General features: G+C 40.9%; 1 protein-coding gene across 1 annotated transcript in view; it reads right to left on the reverse strand.

Moving 5' to 3' along the window:
- XYLT1 (xylosyltransferase 1) overlaps positions 1–25,047 on the reverse strand; it is a 339,335-nt gene that overhangs the window by 249,677 nt on the left and 64,611 nt on the right. The window contains exon 2 of the mRNA XM_032790486.2: positions 6,728–6,766. Coding sequence (XP_032646377.1) covers positions 6,728–6,766 — 39 coding nt within the window. The remainder of the gene's footprint in view (positions 1–6,727; positions 6,767–25,047) is intronic.

Here is a 25,047-nt window from a genome sequence, read left to right on the forward strand (position 1 = left end):
CAAAAGCATGGTGTCTAAATTAGCTGTTACCACTCAAGAAAGGTTTTGGAGTCATCATGATTAGTTCTTTGAAAATATCTGCTCAATGTGCAGTGGCAGTCAAAAAGGCTAACAATGTTAGGAACTATTAGGAAATGGATAGATGATAAGACAGAAAGTATCATAATGTCACTATATAAATCCATGGTATGCCCAAACCTTGAAAACCCCATGCAGTTCTGGTCACCCCATCTCAAAAAACATGCATTAGAACTGGAAAAAGTACAGAGAAAGGAAACAAAAATGATTAGGGCGTCCATCTGAGGAGAGACTTAAAACACTGGGACTGATCATCTTGGAAAAGATGATTGAGGAGCGGGGATATGACAGATCTATAAAATAAAGGTGTGGAGAAAGTGAATAAGGAAGTGTTATTTTCCCCTTCACATACCACAAGAACCAGGGTCACCCAATGAAATTAATAGGCAGCAGATTTAAAACAAACATAAGGAAGAATTTCTTCACAGAACACGTGGAACTCGTTACCAGGAGATATTGTGAAGGCCAAAATTATAACTGAGTTCAAAAAAGAATTACATCACTTCATGGAGAATAGGTCCATTCATGGATATTAGCCAAAATGGTCCAGTATGCAACCCCATGCTCTGGGTATCCCTAAACCTCTGATTGCCAGAAGCTGGGACTGGATGACATGAGATGGATCTCTCAGCACTTGTCCTGTTCATTCCCTTTGAAACATCTTGCCCCGGCCACTGACAGAAAACAGGATACTGGGCTAGATGGACTGTTGGTCTGACTCAGTATGGCTGTTCTTATGACAGTACATTTGGGCATTTGTGTTTCTGTATATGGAAAGATATGAGCGGGGGAAACTGAACAGCCACTCCTCCTTGATGTAAATAAGATCAGGTTAACACAGGGGTCGGCAACCTTTCAGAAGTGGTGTGCCAAGTCTTCATTTATTCACTCTAATTTAAGGTTTTGCGTGCCAGTAATACATTTTAATGTTTTTAGAAAGTCTTTTTCTATAAGTCTATAATATATAACTAAACTATTGTTTTATGTAAAGTAAATAAGGTTTTTAAAATGTTTAAGAAGCTTCATTTAAAATTAAATCAAAATGCAGAGCCCTCCGGACTGGTGGCCAGGACTCAGGCAGTGTGAGTGCCACTGAAAATCAGCTTGCATGCCGCCTTTGGCACACATGCCATAGGTTGCCTACCCCTGGGCTAACATGAGAAACATGGCCCTAAATAATGGTGTCATTCTGTTTCAGATGTAAGTTATGACTGTCTCAATGGTAGAGAATTACACTGGTTCTGTGGTCTTCCTTATGTGAACATGTTCTTACATGATGTCAAAAATAAAGCCACCTGACTCTTTCGCTCTCCCTCTGAAAGAATTCTGCCAATCCTGGTTACCCTGACTAACTAGAGATTGTTTCATGCCATCTGGTTCAGTTTTTTAAGATCATAGGGAAATTTAAAGATAGGAAACAGACTGTTTTAATTATTAAGTTAACACAGAGTACCTGTTGTAATTCTTTTTCAGTTAACTGAGGCATGAATTTGGCCCATTTTTTCTAAAACACTAAAATGCACGAGACTTGTTTTTAAAACATATTTATCCAATACAGAAATTAAATATGATTATGATGTAAATATAGTGGTGGAATTAACATAGCAGGACCACATTAGGTATACAATTCAGGTTTAAGTAGTAAAATAGTATACTTGCAACGAATTGCCATACAGTGGGTACTGGAGGAAAAAAAAACCAAACCATAACCTCCGCCATCATTCATGCCATCCTAAACATTTGCCTATTAGTATCCATGACAGCTTTACTTGCTTACATAACATCTGGATTTCACCCCATGTGAACATCATTTTGCCACACAGTGGAGGTAAATCTGCCACTTCTGGATTCCCGCTGAAGGCAACTGATTAATAGCACTTTAATAATCGTTGACACCAAGTCAATACCCTTGACAAGTTGCACTTATTATGTATCACTGACAGAAATTCTGAGATCTGAAATCTTTATTCATGTAATGGAGTCTAGCCAGGGAGCCTGACCTACAGGAGGAGAGTAGAAGCATAAGGTACTTGAACTACAACTCTGATGGGGCACTGCAGCAGCATAGGTGGACACAGATTCATGTCAAACTGACAAAAGTGTGATATTTTGATTCAGTTAAACTGAAAATGTTTTGATTTGGGTCAGCCCAACCTGAAATGAAATATTTCATTTAGATTTTTTCCAATGGAAACTTGAACATTGTTGGCAAATTTCCATTAAAAAAAATTCAATTTCAGGAAAAATACATTTTCCTCTGAAAAAACATTTCAACAGATAATTCTTGACCCACTGAAATGTACACTCTTTACAAATGTGGGAAACTTCACTGAGTTCTATAGGTGTATAACTGAGGGCAGAATATAGCCCTATAGCTTTATTAGAGCCATCAAGCCATTAAATAAAAGTAATCATGATTAATCACACTGGTAAACAATAATAGAATACCATTTATTTAAATATTTTTGGATGTTTTCTACATTTTCAAATATATTTATTTCAATTACAACATTGAATACAAAGTGTACAGTGCTCACTTTATATTTATTTATTACAAATATTTGCACTGTAAAAAACAAAAGAAATAGTATTTTTCAAATCACCTTCTACATATACTGCGGTGCAATCTCTTTATCATGAAAGTTGAACTTACAAATGTAGAATTATGTACAAAAAATAACTGCATTCAAAAATAAAACAATGTAAAACTTTAGAGCCTATAAGTCCACTCAGTCCTATTTCTTGTTCAGCCAATGGCTCAGACAAACAAGTTTTTTTATATTTGCAGGGAGATAATGTTGCCCGCTTCTTGTTCACAATGTCACCTGAAAGTGAGAGCAGGCATTCGCATTGCACTGTTGTAGCTGGTGTTGCAAGATATTTACGTACCAGATGCACTAAAGGTTCGTATGTCCCTTCATGCTTCAACCACCACTCCAGAAAACATGCATCCATTCTGATGACAGCTTCTGCTCGATAATGATCCAAAGCAGTGCAGACCAATGCATGTTCATTTTTATCATCTGAGTCAGATGCCACCAGCAGAGGCTGATTTTCTTCTTTGGTGGTTTGGGTTCTGTAGTTTCCGCATCGGAATGTTGGTCTTTTAAGACATCTGAAAGCATGCTTCACACCCCGTTCTGATCAGATTTTGGAAGGCGCCTCAGATTCTTAAACCCTGGGTAGAGTGCTGTATCTATTCTTAGAAATTTCACATTGGTACCTTCTTTGCATTTTGCCAAATCTGCTGGGAAAGTGTTCTTAAAATGAACACGTGCTGGGTCATCATCCGAGACTGCTATAACATGAAATATATGGCACAATGTGAGTAAAAGAGAACAGGAGACAAACAATTCTCCCTCAAAGAGTTGTCACAAATTTAATTAACGCATTATTTTTCTTAACAAGCATCATCAGCATTGAAGCATGAAGGGGCATATGAATGTTTAGCATATCTGGCATGTAAATACCTTGCAATGCCGGCTATGAAAGTGCCATGCGAATGCCTGCTCTCTCAGGCGACATTGTAAATAAGCGGTCAGCAATATCTCCCGTAAATGTAACCGGGCTTGTTTGTCTTAGCAACTGGCTGAACAAGAAGTAGGACTGAGTGGACTTGTCGGCTCTAAAGTTTTACATTGTTTTGTTTTTGAGGGCAGTTATGCAATAAAAAAAAACTACATTTGTAAGTTACACTTTCACGATAAAGAGATTGTACTATAGTACTTGTATGAGGTGAACTAAAAAATACTAGTTCTTTTATCATTTTTACAGTGCAAATATTTGTAATAAAAATAATATAAAATGAGCACTGTATACTTTGTATTCTGTGTTGTAACAGAAATCAATATATTTGAAAATGTAGTAAAACATCCAAAAATATTTAATATACATTTCAATTGGTATTTTATTGTTGAATGGTGCGATTAATGACAATTTTTTTAATTGCAGTTAATTTTTTTGAGTTAATCATGTGAGTTAACTGTGATTAAAAACAGCTCTAATTTCTACCCTCCCAACAGATAAATCGACAAAATGTATACTTATTAATTTCTATCAATAGTCTCTCTACACAAACTTTTTTCCAGATGTACCTTCTCTCTTCTTCACGTCACAAAATAACATTAAAAAATTAAGCAAAAAAGCAGTATAACAGCAGCATATAAAAATCATTTTAAATTACTGAAATCTTCATTAATTTGATAAACAAGTGACTAACCAACCACATGTTAGTTTACTTTAGCATCTTAACTATTCTGTATTAAAACTGCAAAAACCAAGATGTATTCTTGCAAGCACTCTTCATGCACACACTCACTCACCTCCCATTTCCTTTAGCAGAGCCATCCTGGCCATTAATCTGCAAAGTCCATCTTAATTAGAGAAACTTAAAAGGAGAGTGGCCCAAGCACAGCAGGTTGAAATTTTGCAATATTGATTTTTTTTTAAAATAAAAGTGTCCACCAACATTTGTAAAATTTCCAATAGCCCTACAGCTTGTCCAAAAATGGGGGGGAAATATTCAATAAAAAATTATCACAAGCCCAAAACACAGTTTATAAGGGGTCGGGGAAGGTTCAAAATGTCAATCAAACTGAGGAGGGAATCATAGGATGGTGGAAAGGGTGTTGTCAAACCAGCTGATTCATTCCACCACTATTGAGGACGCCAACCTATCCAAGCATCCACACAGGAGCAGCCTTATTTTCAATCCCCCAGAAAGAAAGAAAGAAAGAAATTGCAGGGGAAGGGATTGTAAAATCACCACACTAGAACAAAACCCCCCACTAACTAAATAAATTAACTTTTTATTTGAATTTGCAAAAATGACAATGTTGCTGATTATTTATTTTTAACATGAAGCTTTTCATAGCAAACAAACCAGAGCACCCTCCTCTCCAGTTAGGGCCCAATCTTGCAACTACTGTACATATACAACTGCCAGAGACCTCAGTGGAAGCTGTGGATACAGTATGGACTAGCTCTTCTCTTTGAGAATCTAAACCCTTCTGATCATTTTCCTAAATGTGTCAGAAAGAAATATGCTGCAGCAAACGGAACATATCCTTTGACCTTCAGCTATCACAGTTGTGGCACACAGGTTTAGTTTTCACTTACTGTGAAAGATACAATCACGTGATTCCCTCTCCTTGCCATGCCCCAGTAGATCTCAGCAGTCATGTTTGAGCCACCTCTATCAGCTCACAGTGCTATGGGAAATAAAGGTTTCACACAAAAAGAGCTGTTCTCAGCCCTGACAATTAATTTCAGGATAAGGAGACATGCGTTCTTTAGGTGAATTGATACCAACTATCTAGATTCAGAAACGGATATAGCCTTCTAGTGATATTGGTAGAAATATCAATGTGTAAAAACACACTTAATTTGTCTTCATTATTAAACAATCTGTTTTCTCTTTCTCTCCTGAAAATGTTAAATCCCGCTAAAAATAGAGTGATGTTAGGAGCCACTTGGCACTCTCATTGGTAGTCTTAGCAAGGAATTAATAGGCATGAAAAATGAACTACACTCAGATCAGGGAAGATGCAATTTGGCAGAGCAGCATGAGAAAATTTGTACTTGTTCCATGGCTAAATGGAAGACCTCAATCTGTAATGCTGTTCTTTTAATTTTTCAAGAGTATGAAATTCTTACACACACACACACACACACGACACTGTTTACTCTGTACACATACACACAAACACTGCATTGTTTATTCTACTGAGTAAGATTTTTAAGTCTAGTCAATGGCAGGTAACAGATCCCTTCAAAGTAGGATCTCAGGTCTTAGAAGCTATTTCTAGATAACTTCCTTTCAAATCAGTAATGAACAGGCCTTGCTAATTACCATAGTGTTCAATTCCCTGCAATTTATGGCTCACTAATATGAAGAGACTTGTCCTGTCATAACTACTTTGTATTTTGATACTGCTCTGCCAAGACCCTTCGACCCCATATAACAACAATTTTGCTACTCCAACCCTATCAATCACGTCCTGTAGGGTTGGTTCCCAGAGAAGGGGGTATGAAAATAGATGGAATGAGCTTGGTGCAGCCACCAATATACTGTAAAATAGTTAACAATTCTCCACTGGGAAAGTCTAATGGAAGCCAAAGTTAGAAAATTTTATCTCTATTTGGCGAAACTGGAAATGTATATGGCTCATCTTCAGTATGTCAATGCTATTGCCTCAGCAGTCTCTCAAAGCTCAAGATGAATGGAAATCAATGCTGCTGCCTTATTAGGAAACACAAATCAAAGACTTTGTGACCTTGTAAAAACCCTTCTGTCACTTTGATCTTTTGGAGCCAAGCATTTCCACAGATTCATTACTGTGCATTGTTATGTTGTAGGAAGAAATCTCCAATACAATTGTATTTTTTAAAAGTAACAAACTGGCAGCCAACATCTTTACCTGCACTGTCTGGGAAGCTAAGCTGGGCAAACGGAAGAGGGGAGACTCTCATGTATTGACAGTTGTCTTGCCTTTAAAATGACGTCTTCTGCTCTGACAATGTGGTACAGATTTCGATTAAGTTCAATCAAGATTTGAGGTGATGGCACTGCCTTGTCACTCTGGAAGCAGGTACACTCCAGAACATCCTACAAGTTAAACAAATAGAGAGGGGAAAAAAAAGTACTAACCTTGGTCTCCAAGCCAGTGTTGGGGTGGGGTGGCTGGTCCTGTAAAAAGAAAGCAGAAGGCAACTGTGACGGTCTATACCATTATGTTCACCACTTTTACAAGACTATAATAAATTTTGTACAGAGTACGCCTTGTGAGGTATCACTTAAAAACTCATAATCTGATGAACATTAATTGTTCTGGTAAATTGTATATACATATACAAAATCTCATGTATAAGATATTCTACTGTATAACATTGTAATAATATGTTCCAAGTTTGGTTTGTGCCTGCTTTTCTAGTCTTTGAGAGAAAAGAGAAACACTGGCACCCCAGCCAGATATCAGCATAATCAAACGGACTATGATGGGTTATTATCACATTTATCTGCCATTCTTTGGTAGGAAGAAGGGTGCAAGCAAGAACTTCACATATTAGCAATGGAAAACAGCTGCAGGTCCAGTGTAAACAGAATGGCTGTCACCTGAACCCCAGCTGGAGATAAATCCTCAAGAAGTGGAGAATGGTATAAGAATAGAGGACACACACACACCGCCTCACCTCTCCCCCCCCCCCATCTCCACTTGTAGCAGCTACAAAACTCTTGAAAGACAAAGGAAGCATCATTGAACTGGAGAAGAGGTGCTGGCTGGAAGGCTTTTCAGCCAGTATAGACTGCTGTAACCTTATAGTGAGATAAAACCTTTGCCTGGAATCCACTTAGCTTGATAAATTAGCTATTAGTTTGCAATTTATCTTTTTATTTTCTTTGTAACCAATTCTGACTTTTATGACTCATTACTTGTAGTCACTTGAAATCTATCTTTCTGTAGTTAACACATTTGTTTTATTCCTTTATCTAAACCAGTGTGTGTTTGGACTGAAGTGTTTGGAAAGCACCACTTGAGATAAAAGAGGAGTTTGTGCATATCACTTTCCTTTGATGAAAGGATGGACATTCTATGAGTTTTCATTGTCCAGTAGGATGCTGGGCAGTACAAGATGCACATTTCTAGGGGGGACAAGTCTGAGATTGGGAATTTCTTGGTGTCACTCTGCAATACAATTCATGAGTGGCTAGCAGAGCATTCATGTAACATAGCTGAGAGTGATTTTGCACGCTGGAGGCTTTGTGTGAGCAGCATCAGGAGTGGTGGCTCATATAAAAAAGCGGTGTAAAAGGCATCCCAAGCTGGACAGCAAAAGGGACACAGCTGTTCAGTAGCATCTCTGGAGAATGCTACTGAAAAAGACAGTCTTCAGAATACCAAGAAGATGGGAGCTTTTTTGAGCTGTTATTGATGAGGCAAGATAACACCAAAGAAACAAGTGTTTACTCTAGCACAGGCTTCTCAAATGTTATCGTCTTAAGATAGAGTACCTTTCATATACACCTCTCTTCCACTCTCACACAAGCATATGCCAGCTATAATATTTGGTTGTGTGGGATAGAAGTAATATTAGAAGAGTATTAGGGAGACCACATAGGTTTCAGAATAGGCTCAAGGTCATATGAGGCACTCATATCATTGATCTCCTATTTTGGTTTTCAAATTTTTCCTGCTCTGTTCTATTTTTACATTGCAATACAATTGATCTGTGCGTCTTTAAAGTTTTTGAGTTCTTTCAGAAAGTTAACTGGAAACTTTGGCAATGTGTAGAGCTGGTTGGAGAACTGAAAACCTTTCACACAAAGTATTTGTGATTATGCTCATTTTTCATCAAAATTTCATTCTGATGATCCAAGTAGCTTATGTGTCATTATATTTAAGAGAAGAGTTCTAGCTTTGTAGTGTATATCTTATTTTGTGCACAAATAAGAACCCTTATCTCAACTTGGCTAGGGGTCCAAAGCTTATTAAAAAACTCCTAAATACTAAAGCACAAAAACTGTCCATATGGCCAGTTAAATGAACAGGTCCTAAGAAAAAGATAATATCCTTGCAAGAAGCTACATCAGGAGTAGGCTTTGCAGAATTAGAAGTGGGGTTTTTATATAATTTTGGAAGATAGTATTGATGTTAAAAATCAAAGCAAATGCTTAAAAATCATCAATTTAAATGTTCACAGCTGAGCAAAATTATGTGGTGAGCATTTTATTCCACTTACTTGGAAGTATTTTCTCCAAAATTTTAAATTTTCCTAGTTGTGAAAAATTATGGGGAGATGATGAAACAACATGTAATTAGAGTAGGTTTTGAGATTCAAAATTTTTAAAACACTTTATAGCTGTTAAAACACAAATTGTCAACATCACATGTCAAAGTATACAAAGTAAATATCTCTAAATCAAACTAATAAGTTCTCTTCTTACTTTGCCTATTTGTAAATTTCAGTTATAATTGGAAATATTTTTCCTCGGTTTCAAACCTAATCATTAGCATTTTGAGACTACCTCTCAAACAAAATATTTAAAGAAATGTCTTTTAAAGTACAAAGATACACTTTTAAAGCTTCAGTCCTGTTGGCCCAAGGTATTACTGCAGGGTCTCACTTTCTATAGCATCCTGTTTAATTGGAAAAGCTAACAAAGTGGAACCAGGTCAATGCAGCTTTCTCTTTAATCCTTCACGTCTGTCAAAATTAGAAGACTTCAGTTAAGAGTAGAGTAAATTCTGGCCTGTCAGATTATAAGGCCCCTGGGAATAAGAGTTTTGATATCCCAGGATACTTCAGTTAGATGTGATTCTTTTTTTTTTTCCTGCACAGCCACAGTGTGTAACAAGGAGCTAGATTCCTTCCTTTCCCCTTAAAGACTACACAAAATGCAGTTAACATACGTATGTGACCACAACCATGGACAGTTTTTGATTTAATACATTTTTTATAACTGTACTAATGAAAGGGCCTTTTAATCAGCCCAGAATGAAGATTACCAGTCGAGTACAGAGATGCCTTGTAGTCAACCGCCTGTCTTTTCCCCCCAAGCAATAAATAAGTGATGTGATATCTGCCTGCAGTTTATGCACAGCTGAGAAGTATCACAGTCTTACCTCTAATCCAACATCTAGTGATTTTATCAACATATTCCAAAACTGGAGTACAGCTACTGCTCACACATGGATGTTATCTGACCACAAATCAAATGATACTAAGAGTTGTAGGAGTGCAGAAACATGGATGCTATCCATGAACGATTTCACTCAGCTAAATTAGAAATGGATCTTATTTAGTGAAAAAAGCATTAGTGAAGATTGGCCCCCTATTTTCTCTAAAGGAAATGATGCATGTACATTAGACACTGAATACATACATTTATCGTGCTCATCTGTTATGGACTCAGGAGATTAAATTAATTCCCTGTGTGACTGGATTCTAAGGAAGTGATGCCAGCAAAGAAATCAAGCCCAGAGACTATAAAGTACTTCTCATCTCTTAAGTGAAGGGATCAATTGTTAAATTTCGTCAGAATGTCTCTTGATTGCTCTGATTTTTTTTTCCTCTGGGAGGTCTACACAAAATCACAGACACCACCAATATTGAATAGTGTGTGAGAGAGAGAGAATCCAAAAATAACTTTCTAAAGGTAGTAATGGCAAATTATTACTTTTCCAATACAATGGCTCAGTTGTACAGCTTTCCCTTTGGGATATCATCTGGATTTTCTTAGTCATTGCCAGCTACATTGCAGACGATAGCTTTTTCAAAATGTGTTGCTGGTTCTTCATTTAGAACCACAGCATCCTAAAAGGGTCCAGAGGATTCCTGTAATTGATAAAAAGCGGCACCTTACAGACTAACAGACGTATTGGAGCATAAGCTTTCATGGGTGAATGCCCACTTTGTCAGATGCATGTAGTGGAAATTTCCAGAGGCAGGAATAAATATGTAGGCGATAACGAGGTTAGTTCAATAAGGGAGGATGAGAACCTCTCTTCTAGCAACTGAGGTGTGAACACCAAGGGAGGAGAAATTGCTTTTGCAGTTGGCTAGCCATTCACAGTCTTTGTTTAATCCTGAGCTGATGGTATCAAATTTGCAAATGAACTGAAGCTCAGCAGTTACTCTTTGAAGTCTGGTCCTGAAGTTTTTTTTGCTGCAGGATGGCTACATTTAAATCTGCTATTGTGTGTCCAGGGAGACTGAAGTGTTCTCCTATAGGTTTTTGTATATTGTATATATAGACGTCTGTTAGTCTAGAAGGTGCCACAGGACTCTGTTACTTTTTTTTACAGATCCAGACTAACACGGCTACCTCTCTGATACTATAATAGATAGTACTTTGCACTATTTTAAAAGCCATAGAATAAAAGCCCCACAAGTACTGAAAAGAAATTATTAACTTCATAGGTCAGGGCTGGGCAAACTACGGCCTGGGGGCCGTATCCAGTCCTCCAGACATTTTAATCCATCCCTTGAGTTCCCACGGGGGAGCAGGGTCCAGGGCTTACCCCGCTCCACGTGGCTCCCAGAAGCAGTGGCATGTCTCTACTCCGGCTCCTATGTATCGGGGCAGCCAAGGGGCTCTGCATACTGCCGCTGCCCCCACAGCTCCCATTGGCCAGGAACTGTGGCCAATGGGAGATGCAGGGGCGGTGCCTGTGGACAGAGCAGCGAGCAGAGCCTCCTGGCCATGCCTCTGCATAGGAGCCAGAGAGAGGACATGCCGCTGCTTCTGGGAGTTGCTTAAGGCAAGTGCTGCCTGGAGCTTGCACCCCTGACCCCTTCCTGCACCCCCAACCCCAGTCCCACCTCAGAACCTGCATCCCCATCTGGAGCTCTTACTGCCCACAACCACAACCCTCTGCCCGAGCCTGGAGCACACTCCCACACCCTGAACTCCTTATTTCTGGCCCCACCCCTGAGCCCGCACCCCCAGTCAGAGCCCACACCCCCTGCCGCACCCCAGTCCCCAATATTGTGAGCATTCATGGTCCACCATACAATTTCCATATCAGATGTGGCCCTCAGGCCAAAAAGTTTGCCCACCCCTGTCATAGGTCCTCCCAATAAAAGACATTACTGCACAAGCACTAGAATAGACTTCCAAGGGAGGCTGTGGAACCCCTGTTATTGGACGATTTTAAGAACAGGTTAGAGCCTGGGTCTAAGTACATTTGGTCCTGCATCAAGCATCAGCCCCACATTTCTGTGTTTCTAAACATAGAAATTGGGTTCCAAATAATGTGTTTTTAGCGTGTAGAATATAGTGCATCAGTCTCCAGATCAATGAAATTGTTGTTGCAGAAAGGCTTCTACATCATAGCAGTTTCTTTTTTATTTTAGTCCACATACTGCTTACTAACTATTACTACCCATTGTAGTTGTAGCATACGCTGTAGGCATTGCAAATCACCACTAGGGGGCAGATTTTTGTACGCATCATTAATAGTTAACATTTATACACATAGCATAAAATTACTTTCTAATGCAAAACCATCAAAAACTTGTCTACTTTTGAGTTTAAATGTAGGAATAAAACAAGGAGAGTTTTGCCTGGGCATTTTTCCCCTATTGTCCTACAAAAATCTTTGACTGGAGTGACATGTTTTGTGAAACTGAGTTTTTTGTGTTTGTAAAGAAACTTAAAAATACCCAAAATGGTTGGTCACGTGGTAGGATATCCCTCTTTCATTAAATCAACTGCCAGCATGACAGAGCTAACCAGCCAGTTTGGTTTTAGTGTCAAATGTGCCTCATTTAACAAGATCATTTATATTGCTTAATGGTTGGTTGACTGTTTCAGTTTTGTGTTGTTTTGTTTTAGTTCCTCTGTTGATTGTAAATTCCAGAGCTGGATCTTTGGGTCCCAAAAAGCTCAGCACCTTGAGCATACCCTTATATGAGAAATGTAAAGTAGAAACTTAGCTTTCATTTAAAGGGGGCAAAAATATTTAGAATAAAAATAAGTTTCTTGTCCTTATCCTTAAGATGTGACTCAATTGCCAGAGCTTAAAGGAGCAACCATCTAGGTTCCACTTCCATAGAGATAGACACACTTACTTTTCATTCAGAATGAGTCAGTTCATTTTAGGGTATTTCCCAAAGACAGTCTTCCTTAAAAGGCTCAGGAAGGTTCAATGCATAGTGGTGTAAACATGATAGACTGTTCAAAAATGCAAAGGTCAACTTAGGTTAATTTGGGAATACACTATTGTCTGGTTAGGCACACCGGGTATCCTAAAGGATGTTGGCAGCTTAATTGCCAATGTTTGCAGGGGACTTATCTTAAGTATTTTAAAATCTTTGTATGTTTTCAATGTGCCTAGCTGCCACGATGCAAGATATATAAAATAAATATTATTTGAGATGAAATGAGTTTCACATAGATCTTGTTACCACAGATTTTACAGACACAAGTGCATAATCCACCTTGAGGACACGTTGGAGAACTTCAGCTCTGAGGACAGTATTTGCTAGATGACCTGCCCATTAAAACTGAATGATCATAGAGATAAAACATGAAATGTTTTTAAATAGTGATAACTGGAAGAGAAAGAAGTAATTGTTAGCTGGCTCATAAACCTCAATATGCCCTCACTGTGCCAACACTGCTGAACTTATTTGCACCTCCTGCAACACAGGAGGTCACTACTGGTAGGTACCAGGTACATGTTTTGGAGGGAGAAAATTCCTGGAACAGCTTTCCTCACACAGCTGAATTCATACACATCTCAGAAATGTATCTGTTTAAAAATACATTCAGTGCTTATCACTAGAGCATCTAGCACCCAACAGAATCTAAAATCAAACAATTGTGCAGGTATGCATGCAACCAAACTGCTTTGGTAGCCTACCAAATCTCTCCGCACTTGCCTTCTAAATCCACAGCCAACTGACTTACATGGGCCTGTACGAGGTAAGGGCTGTAGATGGTAAAAGGCCTTCCCAAATGGACCACAAACCCTGCCCAAAGGCTACCAGGAATGAATACAAAAGGCCGCATAGTTCAGCTGCTCTCCTTCGATACACGACCAACTCCTCCTCACTGAAACAGTCTAGTATCCAGGTCAGCAATTGGTCTAACAATACTGAGATTTGTAAGAGTAATCCCTTGTTTTGACTCTCAGGGCCCTATCCTGCTTCCACTTTACACTGATGTAAGTTTGACTTTAGCAGAGTTACACCAGATTTACACCGGTATGCACATGGGGGAGAATTTGGCCCATATTCTGCTTGGTGTGGTTAGTCTGTTCTTTAAATGAACCATGGTTATTGAAAGCAACTCGCTCACAAAAAACAAAGGAAACACAAAAGGAGAGAAAACAAGAGAGAGAGAGAGAAAACTGTTCAGCGAGGACAATGTCAGCAGCAAGAACAACACTAATCAGTCCATAGCCTCACATGTGAAAGGTCAGTCTTGCCCACACAGCCATTTACTTTAATCTGTGAACACTTATTCTCCTTTTCTTACATCATTATGACAACACAATGCTGCTTTCCCACTTTTTGTGTACTGGATTTAAAACTGGACAGTCCCTCTTTTTGCTTTTAAGCAAGAACAGAAGGTCTCTGGACACCCAAAGGACGATACAACTGTTTGCAGCTGAAAGTCATGGGCAAGAATATTACAGTAAATGCTACAACACAAAGTTGTTTTATCCCACACGACAATTACACAGGCCATGTTCACAGATGTCTCAGGCAATATGTAAAAATTGTAAGAAACAAATTGGGTATGATAGCAGCAAAATATTACCATGTGAAAAAAAACAACCTTCACTTCTGGTATGATGAAGTTCACACACATCAAGGGAGCAGTAATTTAACTGGGATAACTGCCTCATTGAATGATTTGCATATTATTACAAGTCTGTCAAGGACTATGAACTGTGAACCAGTTCTGAACTGTTACAGCAGGTTACATGTAGAGTAACCCCCACCGACTTCCACTGGTCCCTGATATAACTAAAGTAATGACTGTAAACTAAATTGTACAAAAACTTATAGAACCTTTGAAGCCCATACTGCGTAGGCTTCCGTACTGTTTGAGACCTTGAAAAGACATACAGCATGTTTGGTCCACAAACAGAATCTGTATTACCTAAAGCCCACGCCCTTCCCCCAGCCTGTTCAGACCTCTGATTTTTCTGCATTGCTTCATGTACTGCAGATAGACAGCACCATTACCTCTGCTAGTTGTGTCACTCTTTGTGGAAAGCTGATTAATTGCATAAAAGTCACTCCCTACATGAACACTCTCACAAGGAAGGACCCCTTTATTCAAAGGCCAGCTACTTATTTACTTTGACTCTTGAATCTCTGCTGTGGTTCTGCTCTGTTAACAAAGAATATTTTAATAAACTCTGAAAGAACTTGGTGGTTCTAACCCATTTCATGCAAATCCAGAAAGAACATTTTTATGCCTTTTGCACATTGTGTGTTCTTTTTCTTGGCTAGGGTCTCACCATTATCACACTGATGTGATAAAATAATTGTTAGTTTAACCGTGCTGTAAGATAACTGGATGCTAGGCAATAGGACTCAAAATAGGTAAAAGCAAAGTGCGAATTGGCTACCAGAAGACTGGAAACCCTGGTGAGGCTTGAAGTCTGGCCAGTTTCCCACAGAATTGCTGACTCAAAAAGTGATGGAATAAAAGTTTCCATGAATTCAGCATAGGGAACAAAGTGGAACCCCCTAAAACTGAATTATACATAGTACAGACCTCTTTGCTCAAGGAATGGCCATGGACCTGATCCAGTTCCCACTGAAGTTAATGGCAAAACTCACTGATCCTATGAAGACCAGGTGCAAGAAGAACAGGACAGGCCCCATACTTGTTGGAGGAAAGACTGAAATAAAAACAGATCACTTCTAAATAAGTTTTTCTTTCATCTGCCTCTGCTGAGTAATACCTGATGCCTTTTCTGGTGCTAGAAGCTACACTGATTTGTGCCAGATATAGGAGCCAGGGCCAGATCTTCAGCTATTACAAACTAGCAACTTCCACTGATAATTTCAACCAGCTGAGGATTTGGTTCACAATAATTAGGTAGTAGATAAATCAGGCAGGCAAACATACATTAGTCAACAGAAATTACAGTGGGCATGCAATTTAAAGGGATGCTTTTACAATTTGGCCTTAAGTTTAGATTTTGTGAAATTAAGCTTTTATATTACAAAAGAACAATGGATATTTAAAAAACACATTCTAAGGTAACTGTTGCATTTAAGCAAATAAGCCTGTGGTGTGTGCAACCCACACACTGCAGCACTGAGAGAATCTAATTTGTGAAATTTACTATAAACAAGTAGTTTCACTGATTTTCACTGAGTTGAAAAAAATCAAGCGTAAACAATCAGTGTGGATGCAAAGTATAGCTCATTTTAAAAATTCTTTCCATCTTAATAATGCAGAGTGCTTATAGTAACATCGCTAAATGAATGTGTGTGTGTGGTTGGAAAATTTCTGCCTTTCTCTCTCTCTACATAAAGATACTGGAAAAGAAACGTTGCAAAATATTTTGTAATGAATGTTTCCTATATTCCAGCCAGGTCTCTCATTTACAGGTTATAAAGACTAGTTCTTCACTTTCTCGCACCTCTACAAAAGGTACAAAGTGTTTTATACCTTCTTTGCACTAGTGTTAATGACTGCATAAAGTGCAAGGCAATATAAAAATATGGTCCATAATTCTTAAGTTCATCATGTCTCTATTACTGTCAAAATGCAATCACATAGTTTTCATTATTCAAGTTACACTTAACTTTTTATGATTATCTCCTCCTTTCCACTTAAACTATTATACAGACACATGATCTCAGAGTGCTCTTTTAAACGTCATATTGCGGCTTCTAATTCATCAAAGTGGTCATTCTAGCTAGGGTTCAGAAATAATGGCAGAGTGGAACATTTGCCTGGCTGCTGCTTGGGTTACATCTCTTTTTCAGATAAATAGTGATATTCACCATACAGGGCTGTAAATCTGGCCCTTTACACCTGGCCAGTCTGGCACTAAATTTACTTTCAATTGGACATTAAATAAGTAATACCAAAAAGACAAAAAATAAAAGACAAAAAATTTCCCTTCACTTTATGGACTGAAGCACTCCTTCAATTTGCCATTTGTGGTGAAGGTACTACAAATACACTTGGCAACAATAGCACACTTCCTGTCTAGTGCACGAAACTCGGCATGCTGCAAGCTTATTGTATAGTCATTTGTGTGCCTGTCAAATAGGAAGTTATCACATCACTGGGCAAAATGAAACAGCCAAGAGTTAACCACTCTGCACCGCTGCTAAGAATGTTCCATTTAATCTAAACAAAGAAGCCTCATTCCTACTGCAGAAAGGAAGAGTAAAATAAACGCATTTCAGAATATAGCATCCTGTAACACTATTGTGAAGCAGACATTGATGGAAAACCACCTTTATTATATAATAATGAACCCCTTTCATTAACATTTAGCACATTTTTGCCCTTACTGTACTTCAATTGTTTTTGTTTCTGAGAGATGAGAATTTGGTGTCAAGAGGGCTAAGCTCTCTGAACCCATTTCCAAGGTCATGAGAGATTTCTAGAGCAACAGTCATGCTGGTAAGAACAAAACGTGTGACAATCCACCCTTCAGTTTGTGCTACCTAGCTAGCTTTAAATAAACAACTGTTTTAGAAAATTGGCTGCCTGATAGAGGGAAAAAAATCAAATGCTTAGCACAGGGATTTAATGAAGGTGTTTTTAAAAGAAAGTTGAAAGTGAATGTCATATTAGTAATTGATTAATGTTGTTCTCCGTTTATGTCAAGGTGACTCTCACAGTTCTCGAGAAGTAGGTGTTATGACATCTGATTTACAAATAGGTAAAACTGAGGTGCGGTATGGGGGGAAAGTTGTGGAAGGCACAGGAATAGATGTGGATTGGTTTATTTGCTTCAAGAGACACAGAATATCTATTCATAGGTCTAGCAGTCTGATTTCCACAAGTGCTGAGCACCCACAACAACCTCAGATGTCAGTGGGAGCCACTGTTGTTCATCAACTCTGAAAATTAAGCTATAAGTCCACTGGCCCAGCGTTTAAGGCAAGGGTCTCAAACATGCGGCCCGCAGAGCTATTTCCTGCAGCCCACCAAGCGGCCCTCGCTCCCCTGGCCTAACTCCAGGCCAGGGGTGGGCAAACTACAGCAAATTGCCCCCATCAAGCCCTGCACCGCTCCCTGAAGCGGCTGGTATCGCGTCCCTGCTGCCAGGGGGCCACAGGGACATGGTTCCAGCAGCTTGGCGGGGCTGGGGGCGACAGCCTGCCCTGGCTCCGGTGTGCGCCACTGCCACCCCGGAGCTGCTTCTGCCCCTCAACCCCCTGCACTGAGACCCCTGCTGCAACCCACACCTCTTCTGCCCCCCAACTTCCTGCCCTGAGCCTCCCGCTGCATCCCACACCCCTTCTGCAACCAGAGCCCCATGCCTGCACCCCAACTCCCTGCCCTGAGCCTCTTGCCTGAATCCAACCCTCTGCCACACCCCGCACTTCCTCCTGTACCCCACACCCCAACTCCCTGCCCTGAGCCCCCTGCTGCACCCAACACCCCAACTCCCTGCCCTGAGCCCCAGGGCTGGCTTTAGGAAGTGCGGGGCCCAATTCAGCAGGGATGACTTAAAAAAAAAAAAAGTGGAAAAAAAAGCCTTTCATTTCTTTCATGTATTATTTACTTTCCATAACTATATAAACAATAAAATTATATATTATGTACATTCCATCATATATGCTGTTGGTTGGTTATTAATGACTGCCATTTCACATGTGTGGGTCCCCGCCACTCCCTGGGGGTGTGCACATGTGTGGGTCCCAGCTGCTCCCTGCCCCCCTCATTGAAGCAGGTGTGCAGGGTTACTGCCCTGGAACTGCAGGGCAGCAGTGGACATGGGGCTGACTGGAGGTAGGGTCTGGCTGAAGGCAGGGCAAGGGGTGCGGGGCTGGTTGGAGATAGGGGGTGTGTGGGGCGGGCTGGCTTCAGGCAGGGCCGCGCGGGGATGCAGCAGGGGTTGGCAGGGCTGGAGACAGAGGAGTGTGAGATTGGCTGGCTTCAGGCAGGGGGTGCAGCAGGGGTTGGCTGGAGACAGGGCAGGGTGTGCAGGGCTGGTGCAGGCAGCAGTGTGTGTGGGGCTGGCTGGCTTTGGGCAGGGCCACAGGGGCGTGTGGCAGCAGTTGACTAGAGACACGGCAAGGGGTTTGACAGGGACTGGCTGTGGGCACGGGGTGCAGAGTTGGCTGCAGGCAGGGGGAGCGGGGCTGGTGTGGGCAGGGCAGGGGGTGCAGCAGAGGCAGCTGGAGCCCCAGTCCTTTAAATAGCCCCCAAGCTCCCTGCTATCCCATGGCTTTGCGGACTATTTAAAGGGCCCGGGGCTCCCCAGCTTCTACCCCACCCTGGACCTTTTAAATAGCTGCGGGAAACCTGGGGAATGCATGGGGGTGGCAGGGCTCTGGTGGCTATTTAAAGGACTGGGGTGGCAGAGGCAGCTGGAGCCCTGGCCCTTTAAATAGCCCCCAGAGCCCCTCACTACCCCAGGGCTCTGGAGGCTATTTAAAGGCCCGGAGCTCCAGCCAGGAGAGCGAGGCCACGGGGCTTGCCGCTCTCTGGCTGGAGCTCCAGCCGGGAGAGCGGGGCTTGCAGTGCTCCAGCCGGGGTTCCAGACAGGACAGTGGGGCTGCGGGGCTTGCTGCGCTCCGACCGGAGCTCCAGCCAGGAGAGCGGGGCCTCAGGGCTTTCAGCGCTCCGGCCGGGGCTCCAGCCAGGAGAGCGGGGCCTCGGGGCTTGCAGTGCTCCAGCCAGAGCTCCAGCCGGGAGTGCGGGGCTTGCCACGCTCCGGCTGGGGCTCCAGCCAGGAGAGCGGGACCTCGGGACTTGCAGTGCTCCGGACAGAGCTCCAGCCAGGGCTGCAGGGCTTGCCATACTCCCGCTTGTGCTTCGCTCAAGGGAGTGGGACCATGGAAGATCCCTGAGCAGATCGCAGCCAGGGACCCGGGGTAAGTTAAAAAAAAAAAAAGTGTCTAAGGTGAGGGGCCCTCTTAGGCGCGGGGCCCTATTCCTGGGAATCGGGCGAATTGGCCTAAAGCTGGCCCTGCTGAGCCCCCTGCGGCAGCCTGCATACCTCCTGCATTCTCTGCCCTGAGCCTCCGCCACACCCCTCCTGCACCCTATGAGGGCAGAGCTGGGGTGGGGACTTTGGGGAAGGGGTTGGAATGGAGGCAGGGAAGGGGTGGGAAGAGGCGTGGCAGGGGTGGAGCCTCATTAAAGGGTGGAGTGGGGGCAGGGCCAGGGGCAGCAAGGGGTGGTGTCAGTGATGGGGCCCTCGGGCCAATGAACTAGTCCTCATGTGGCCCTCGTGGTCATTTGAGTTTGAGACCCCTGGTTTAACACCAAGTTTACTAAACTGTCCATTAATTTGGACTGCCTCACTTTGGCTAACTTGAAACATTTATAGCTTGATTCTTCAGAATCGTTGAGCATCAGCAGTTCCTATTGACACCAGCTGGAGCTGGGATTGCTCTGCACTTCTTGAAATAAGGCTCAAAAATTACTCACTTTGGACATGCAAAAACAAAATAAAAACAAAGAAAGAAAGACACTCAAGCTCAAGGACCCTTTTGGAAAAGTCGGCTAAAGTTATTTGCGTTACAGAACGAATACGAGATTGAAGCCCAGATCCAGCAAATTGTTCCACACAATAACAATACCTGTACTGGGACGCAGTGACTTGAAGAATCAGAGCATATATTAGGAACAGAAACCAACACCCCTCATTTTGAATTTCCCTGCCCTAAACAGTAGGCAACACAATCTCCTCACATTATCACATCATCACATCATATTAGCACATCTATTTCTTTTGCAAAGCAGCCACTGAAGTCACACTACATGAAAAAGAGTTGGCTACTAATTTTTATTAAAAGGTAAATAAAATTGGTGAGTGTACAAGTTATTTCCATACACAGTGATAGAAACTCCATCAAACTTAAAGATAAAAGAACAAAGCAGAGCTGAAACAGTTTAAGTTATAGCTTATGGTAAATATAACAAATTATATATACACATACACCTCCACTCGTTATTACAAAATACACCTCTACCCTGATATAACACAACCCGATATAACATGAATTCTGATATAACGCGGTAAAGCAGTGCTCCAGGGGGATGGGGCTGCATACTCCAGCAGATCAAAGTGAGTTCAATATAACGCAGTTTCACCTATAACGCAGTAAAATTTTTTGGCTCCTGAGGACAGCGTTATATCGAGGCACAGGCGCATATCAATATAAATGACTTGTTTGTTTGTACCTCCAGCAAAACTTGATGTGACATATCGTTCTTATGATACCAGTTTACAGGTTATCACTCCAATAAACTAAACAACAGTAAAAAAAGAATTGCCATGAGACAATTTCCCCATACCCACCACAGAACAGCATGACTTACCACAAACTGCATTTCCTCTTTGGAATGGGTTCTCCAGAAGTGCCAAACTGTATCTTGTTACCATACCTCATTTCAAGTTTCATTTCCTTTTTTTAATGCACCTGTTTTATTTGATTATCACCAGCAGTTAATGAAAACCCTTTGTGTCAGAGAAATGTTTTTTCTTCTTGATCACTGGACCAAGACCAATCCTAGTTTCAGCTCATGAAATAACTGTTAAACCTTGCTCTGCTTGTATGTGTTCCACTTAAATTCCACAAAGTTTAGCTGCCTGTGACAATATCTTGACAAAAATGTTAGAATAGCAACCAGCAACTTAAATAATCATCATGTCTCAATTTTCAGATGGCTATTTTAGAAATGGTAGAAATAATTGTTGGAATTTGAGTGGGAACTAAACAAATAAAAAGTTTAATGAGGTTAATATCTGATATTTGAGGACAGATCAGGCCAAGAATACTTTACTATGGAAATGCTAAGATTTCAATTTTACCAGTAGTGTTCATTATTTTTGTTACGCTCGAGCCAAGGTCAGGGCCTCGACGGGCTGTACAAATATGTGGTAGAGAACTTGCATTTTGAAAAAGACAGGACAGACAAAGGGTGGGAGAAGTATTATTTTCTCCATTTTAAAGGGGAGGAACCCAGATATGGAAAGATTAAGTGGCTTGTCCAAAAAGTCATAGAGGAAATCTGTGACAGTACCAAGTATCAAACCCAAATCTCCCAAGACCACCTTTGCTCTCCTGTTTTACGAAACACATTTTTCTAGCACTCTAAAAATCAGACTTTAAAACAGTAACTGGTCCCTCAATCTGGTCATATGCATTTTTGGCACTGGTCCAGGATTGATTATGGCAAGTCCCATATGAGGTCTCGGGGGCAGTATCACTGTCTGTTGCTGTGCATTCCACAAAATGCTTAAGGCCGCAGACAGAAGAGTCATGTGAAGGCGTGCTATCTCCTCTTTGTCAGTTTCTAAATACTTTGACTTTAAAAGTTTTGATTACCCTGTAACTCAGTCCCTCCTTGGTTAATGGAAAAGGAGTCATATGAGGGGGTCATGTGGGGGAATAACATGTCCCCCCCCTTTAGCTGGTGCCCCCTTTGTGTCTCTCCCACTAGTCGCCTCTGCGAAATACTCTATGAGAATGTAAGACCTGATTATAGATGACAACTTCCTAACTCAAAAAGTGTTGCCTTCGACACAGAGGAATTGTGTATTAGATCTTGTCTTGACAGATAAACAGGAATTCATCACAGAACTAAAAATTAATGGTAACTTAGGTACTAGTGATCATGATGTGATCATATTTATAATATTCAAACAGAATAAAGTCCAGATCAGTGATATTTATACTTGGTGCTTTGAAAAGGCCAATTTCACAAAGCTGAGCACATTTATGAGTCAAATCAGCTGGGAGGAAGAATGTAATCAGAAAAATGTGAATGATAATTGAGAATCTAAGAAGACCTTACTAAATGTCCAAAAAGCCATATTTGAAGAAGAAGGCTATATTGATTCAAAAAAATGGACATTTAGAGGGGATGTGATGGCAGCTATAAAAAAAAAAGATATATAACAAAAGGAAGAAAGGAGAAGTAGGTAATAATGAATATAAATCAGAAACTAGAAACTGTAGAAAATCTATAAGGGATGTAAAAGAAGAAATCTATTGCCAGCAGAGTTAAGGACATGAAGGAGCTGTTTTAAGTATTTTAGGAACAGAAAGAATCCTAACAAAGGTATTGGTCCATTAGATGGAAGTGGTAGAATTATCAATAATAATGCAGAAAAAGAAAGTGTTTAATAAATATTTCTGTTCTATATTTGGTGGAAAAATAGATGATGTAATCATATCATAACTACACACTTTCCATTCCACTAGTAGCTCAGGTGGACGTTCAACAGCATCTACTAAAGTTAGAAATGTTTAAAGCAGCAGGAGCATAAAACTTGCATCCAAGAGTTTTAAAAGAGCTGGGTAAGGAGCTTGCTAGACCATTAATTCTGATTTTCAATAAGTCTTGGCAATAAGTCTCAGGAAGCACCAGAAGACTGATACGGGACTTGATTAATAAAGAATTTAAGAAGGGCAACATAATTAACATGGATTTAACAAAAATAGGTTCAGTCACACTAACTTGATATCTTTTTCTGATGATATTACGAGTTTGGTTGATAAAGATAATAGTGTTGATATAATATACTTAGACTTTGACCTGGCAGCGCATGACATTTTGATGAAAAAAATAGAAGGATAAGATTAAGATGGTACACATTAAATGGATTAAATGCTTGCTGAGGTTTCAAAATGCAATTGTAAACGGGGAATAATCATTGAACGTATATACTTCTAGTCGGATTCTGCATGGGATCGTTCTTGGCCCTACACTATTTAACATTTTTATTAACGACCTGGAAAAAAAACATAAAATCACTACCGATAAAGTCTGCAGACGACACAAAAATTGGGGGACCGTTAAATAACGACGAGGACAAGCCTCTAATACAGAGTGATCTGGATCACGTGGCAAGCTGTGCACAAGCAAACAATGTGTGTTTTAACGTGGTAAATGTATACATCTGGGAGCAAAGAATGTAGGCCATTCTTACATGATGGGGGACTCTATCCTGGGAAACAGTGAATATCCTTGGAAGCATAAATAGGGTAGTAGAGAGGTTATTTTATCTCTGTATTAGGCATTGTTGCGACCTCTGCTGGAATACTGCGTCTAATTCTGATGTCAACAATTTGAGAAGGATGTTGATAAACCGGAGAGGGTTGAGAGAGGAGCCACAAAGAATGATTAAAGGATTAGGAAGCAGGGCCTTATACTGATACACGCAAGGAGCTCAATCTATTTATCTTAACAAAGAGAAGGTTAAGGGGCAACTTGATTACAGTCTAAATACCTACCCAGGGAACAAATATTTGAAAATAGGCTCTTCAGTCTAGCAAGGAGAGATATAACATGATCCAGTAGTTAGAAGCTGAAGTGAGACAAGTTCAGAACGTAAATAAAGGTGTAAATTTTTAATAGTGAGAGTAATTAACCATTGGAGCAATTTACAATTTACCAAGGATAGTAGTAAATCTCCATCAGTGACAATTTTTAAATCAGAATTGGATGTTTTTCTAAAAAGATCTGCCCTAGGAATTATTTTGGGGAAGTGCTATGCTCTGTGTTGTACAGGTCAGATTAGATGATCAGCATGGTCCTCTCTGGCTTTAGAATCTATGAATTCACCCACTCAGCTCCTGCCCTGTGAAACAACTCAACTGCATAGGGAAATGTCCCCACAGCAGTGTTGAGTGTTATGTCACAGTCAGGCCAGGAATGCTGGAACAACACAGGTGGCTCCTGCACTGCTCTAAAGGTTCCAAGAATCCATTGTCAGACAGCTTTCTTTTAGTACATTTTAGATTAGGGCTGGTGGTAATGCAGATCAAGATCAATTGGCCCTCTACACTTTGGGAAAGAGCCCAAATGTCATATTTTTATTTCCCCATTTAAATTTCCAGGTGAATTTTTGTTCCCAGTAAAGCTGCACGGCAGACCTCACTGACATCTCATGCCTACGAGTATACATGGAGCAGATGCAATACAGTGAGTTGATCTCACTGCTCCTCTAATCTACTTTGGCTGTGGCCTGGAGAGCAGTCCATGTTCTGAGAGAGGAGCAGAGTCTGCAAAAGATTCAACTCTTGCTAAGCCTAACAGAAAGGCTGATGTGGCTTTGTGTGAGGCAGAAATCTCTTCACTAAGGGCTTGGCTACACTCGAAACTCCAAAGCGCTGCTGCGGGAGCGCTCCCGCGGCAGCGCTTTGAAGTGCAAGTGTGGTCACGGCACCAGCAGTGGGAGAGCGCTCTCCCAGCGCTGCACGTAGTCCATCTCCCCGTGGGGATTAGCTCCCAGCGCTGAGGCACTCTTTACACTGGTGCTTTGCAGCCCTGTAACTTACTGCGCTCAG

Source organism: Chelonoidis abingdonii, chromosome 9 (genome assembly GCF_003597395.2).
Source record: "Chelonoidis abingdonii isolate Lonesome George chromosome 9, CheloAbing_2.0, whole genome shotgun sequence".
Lineage (NCBI taxonomy): Eukaryota > Metazoa > Chordata > Testudines > Testudinidae > Chelonoidis > Chelonoidis abingdonii.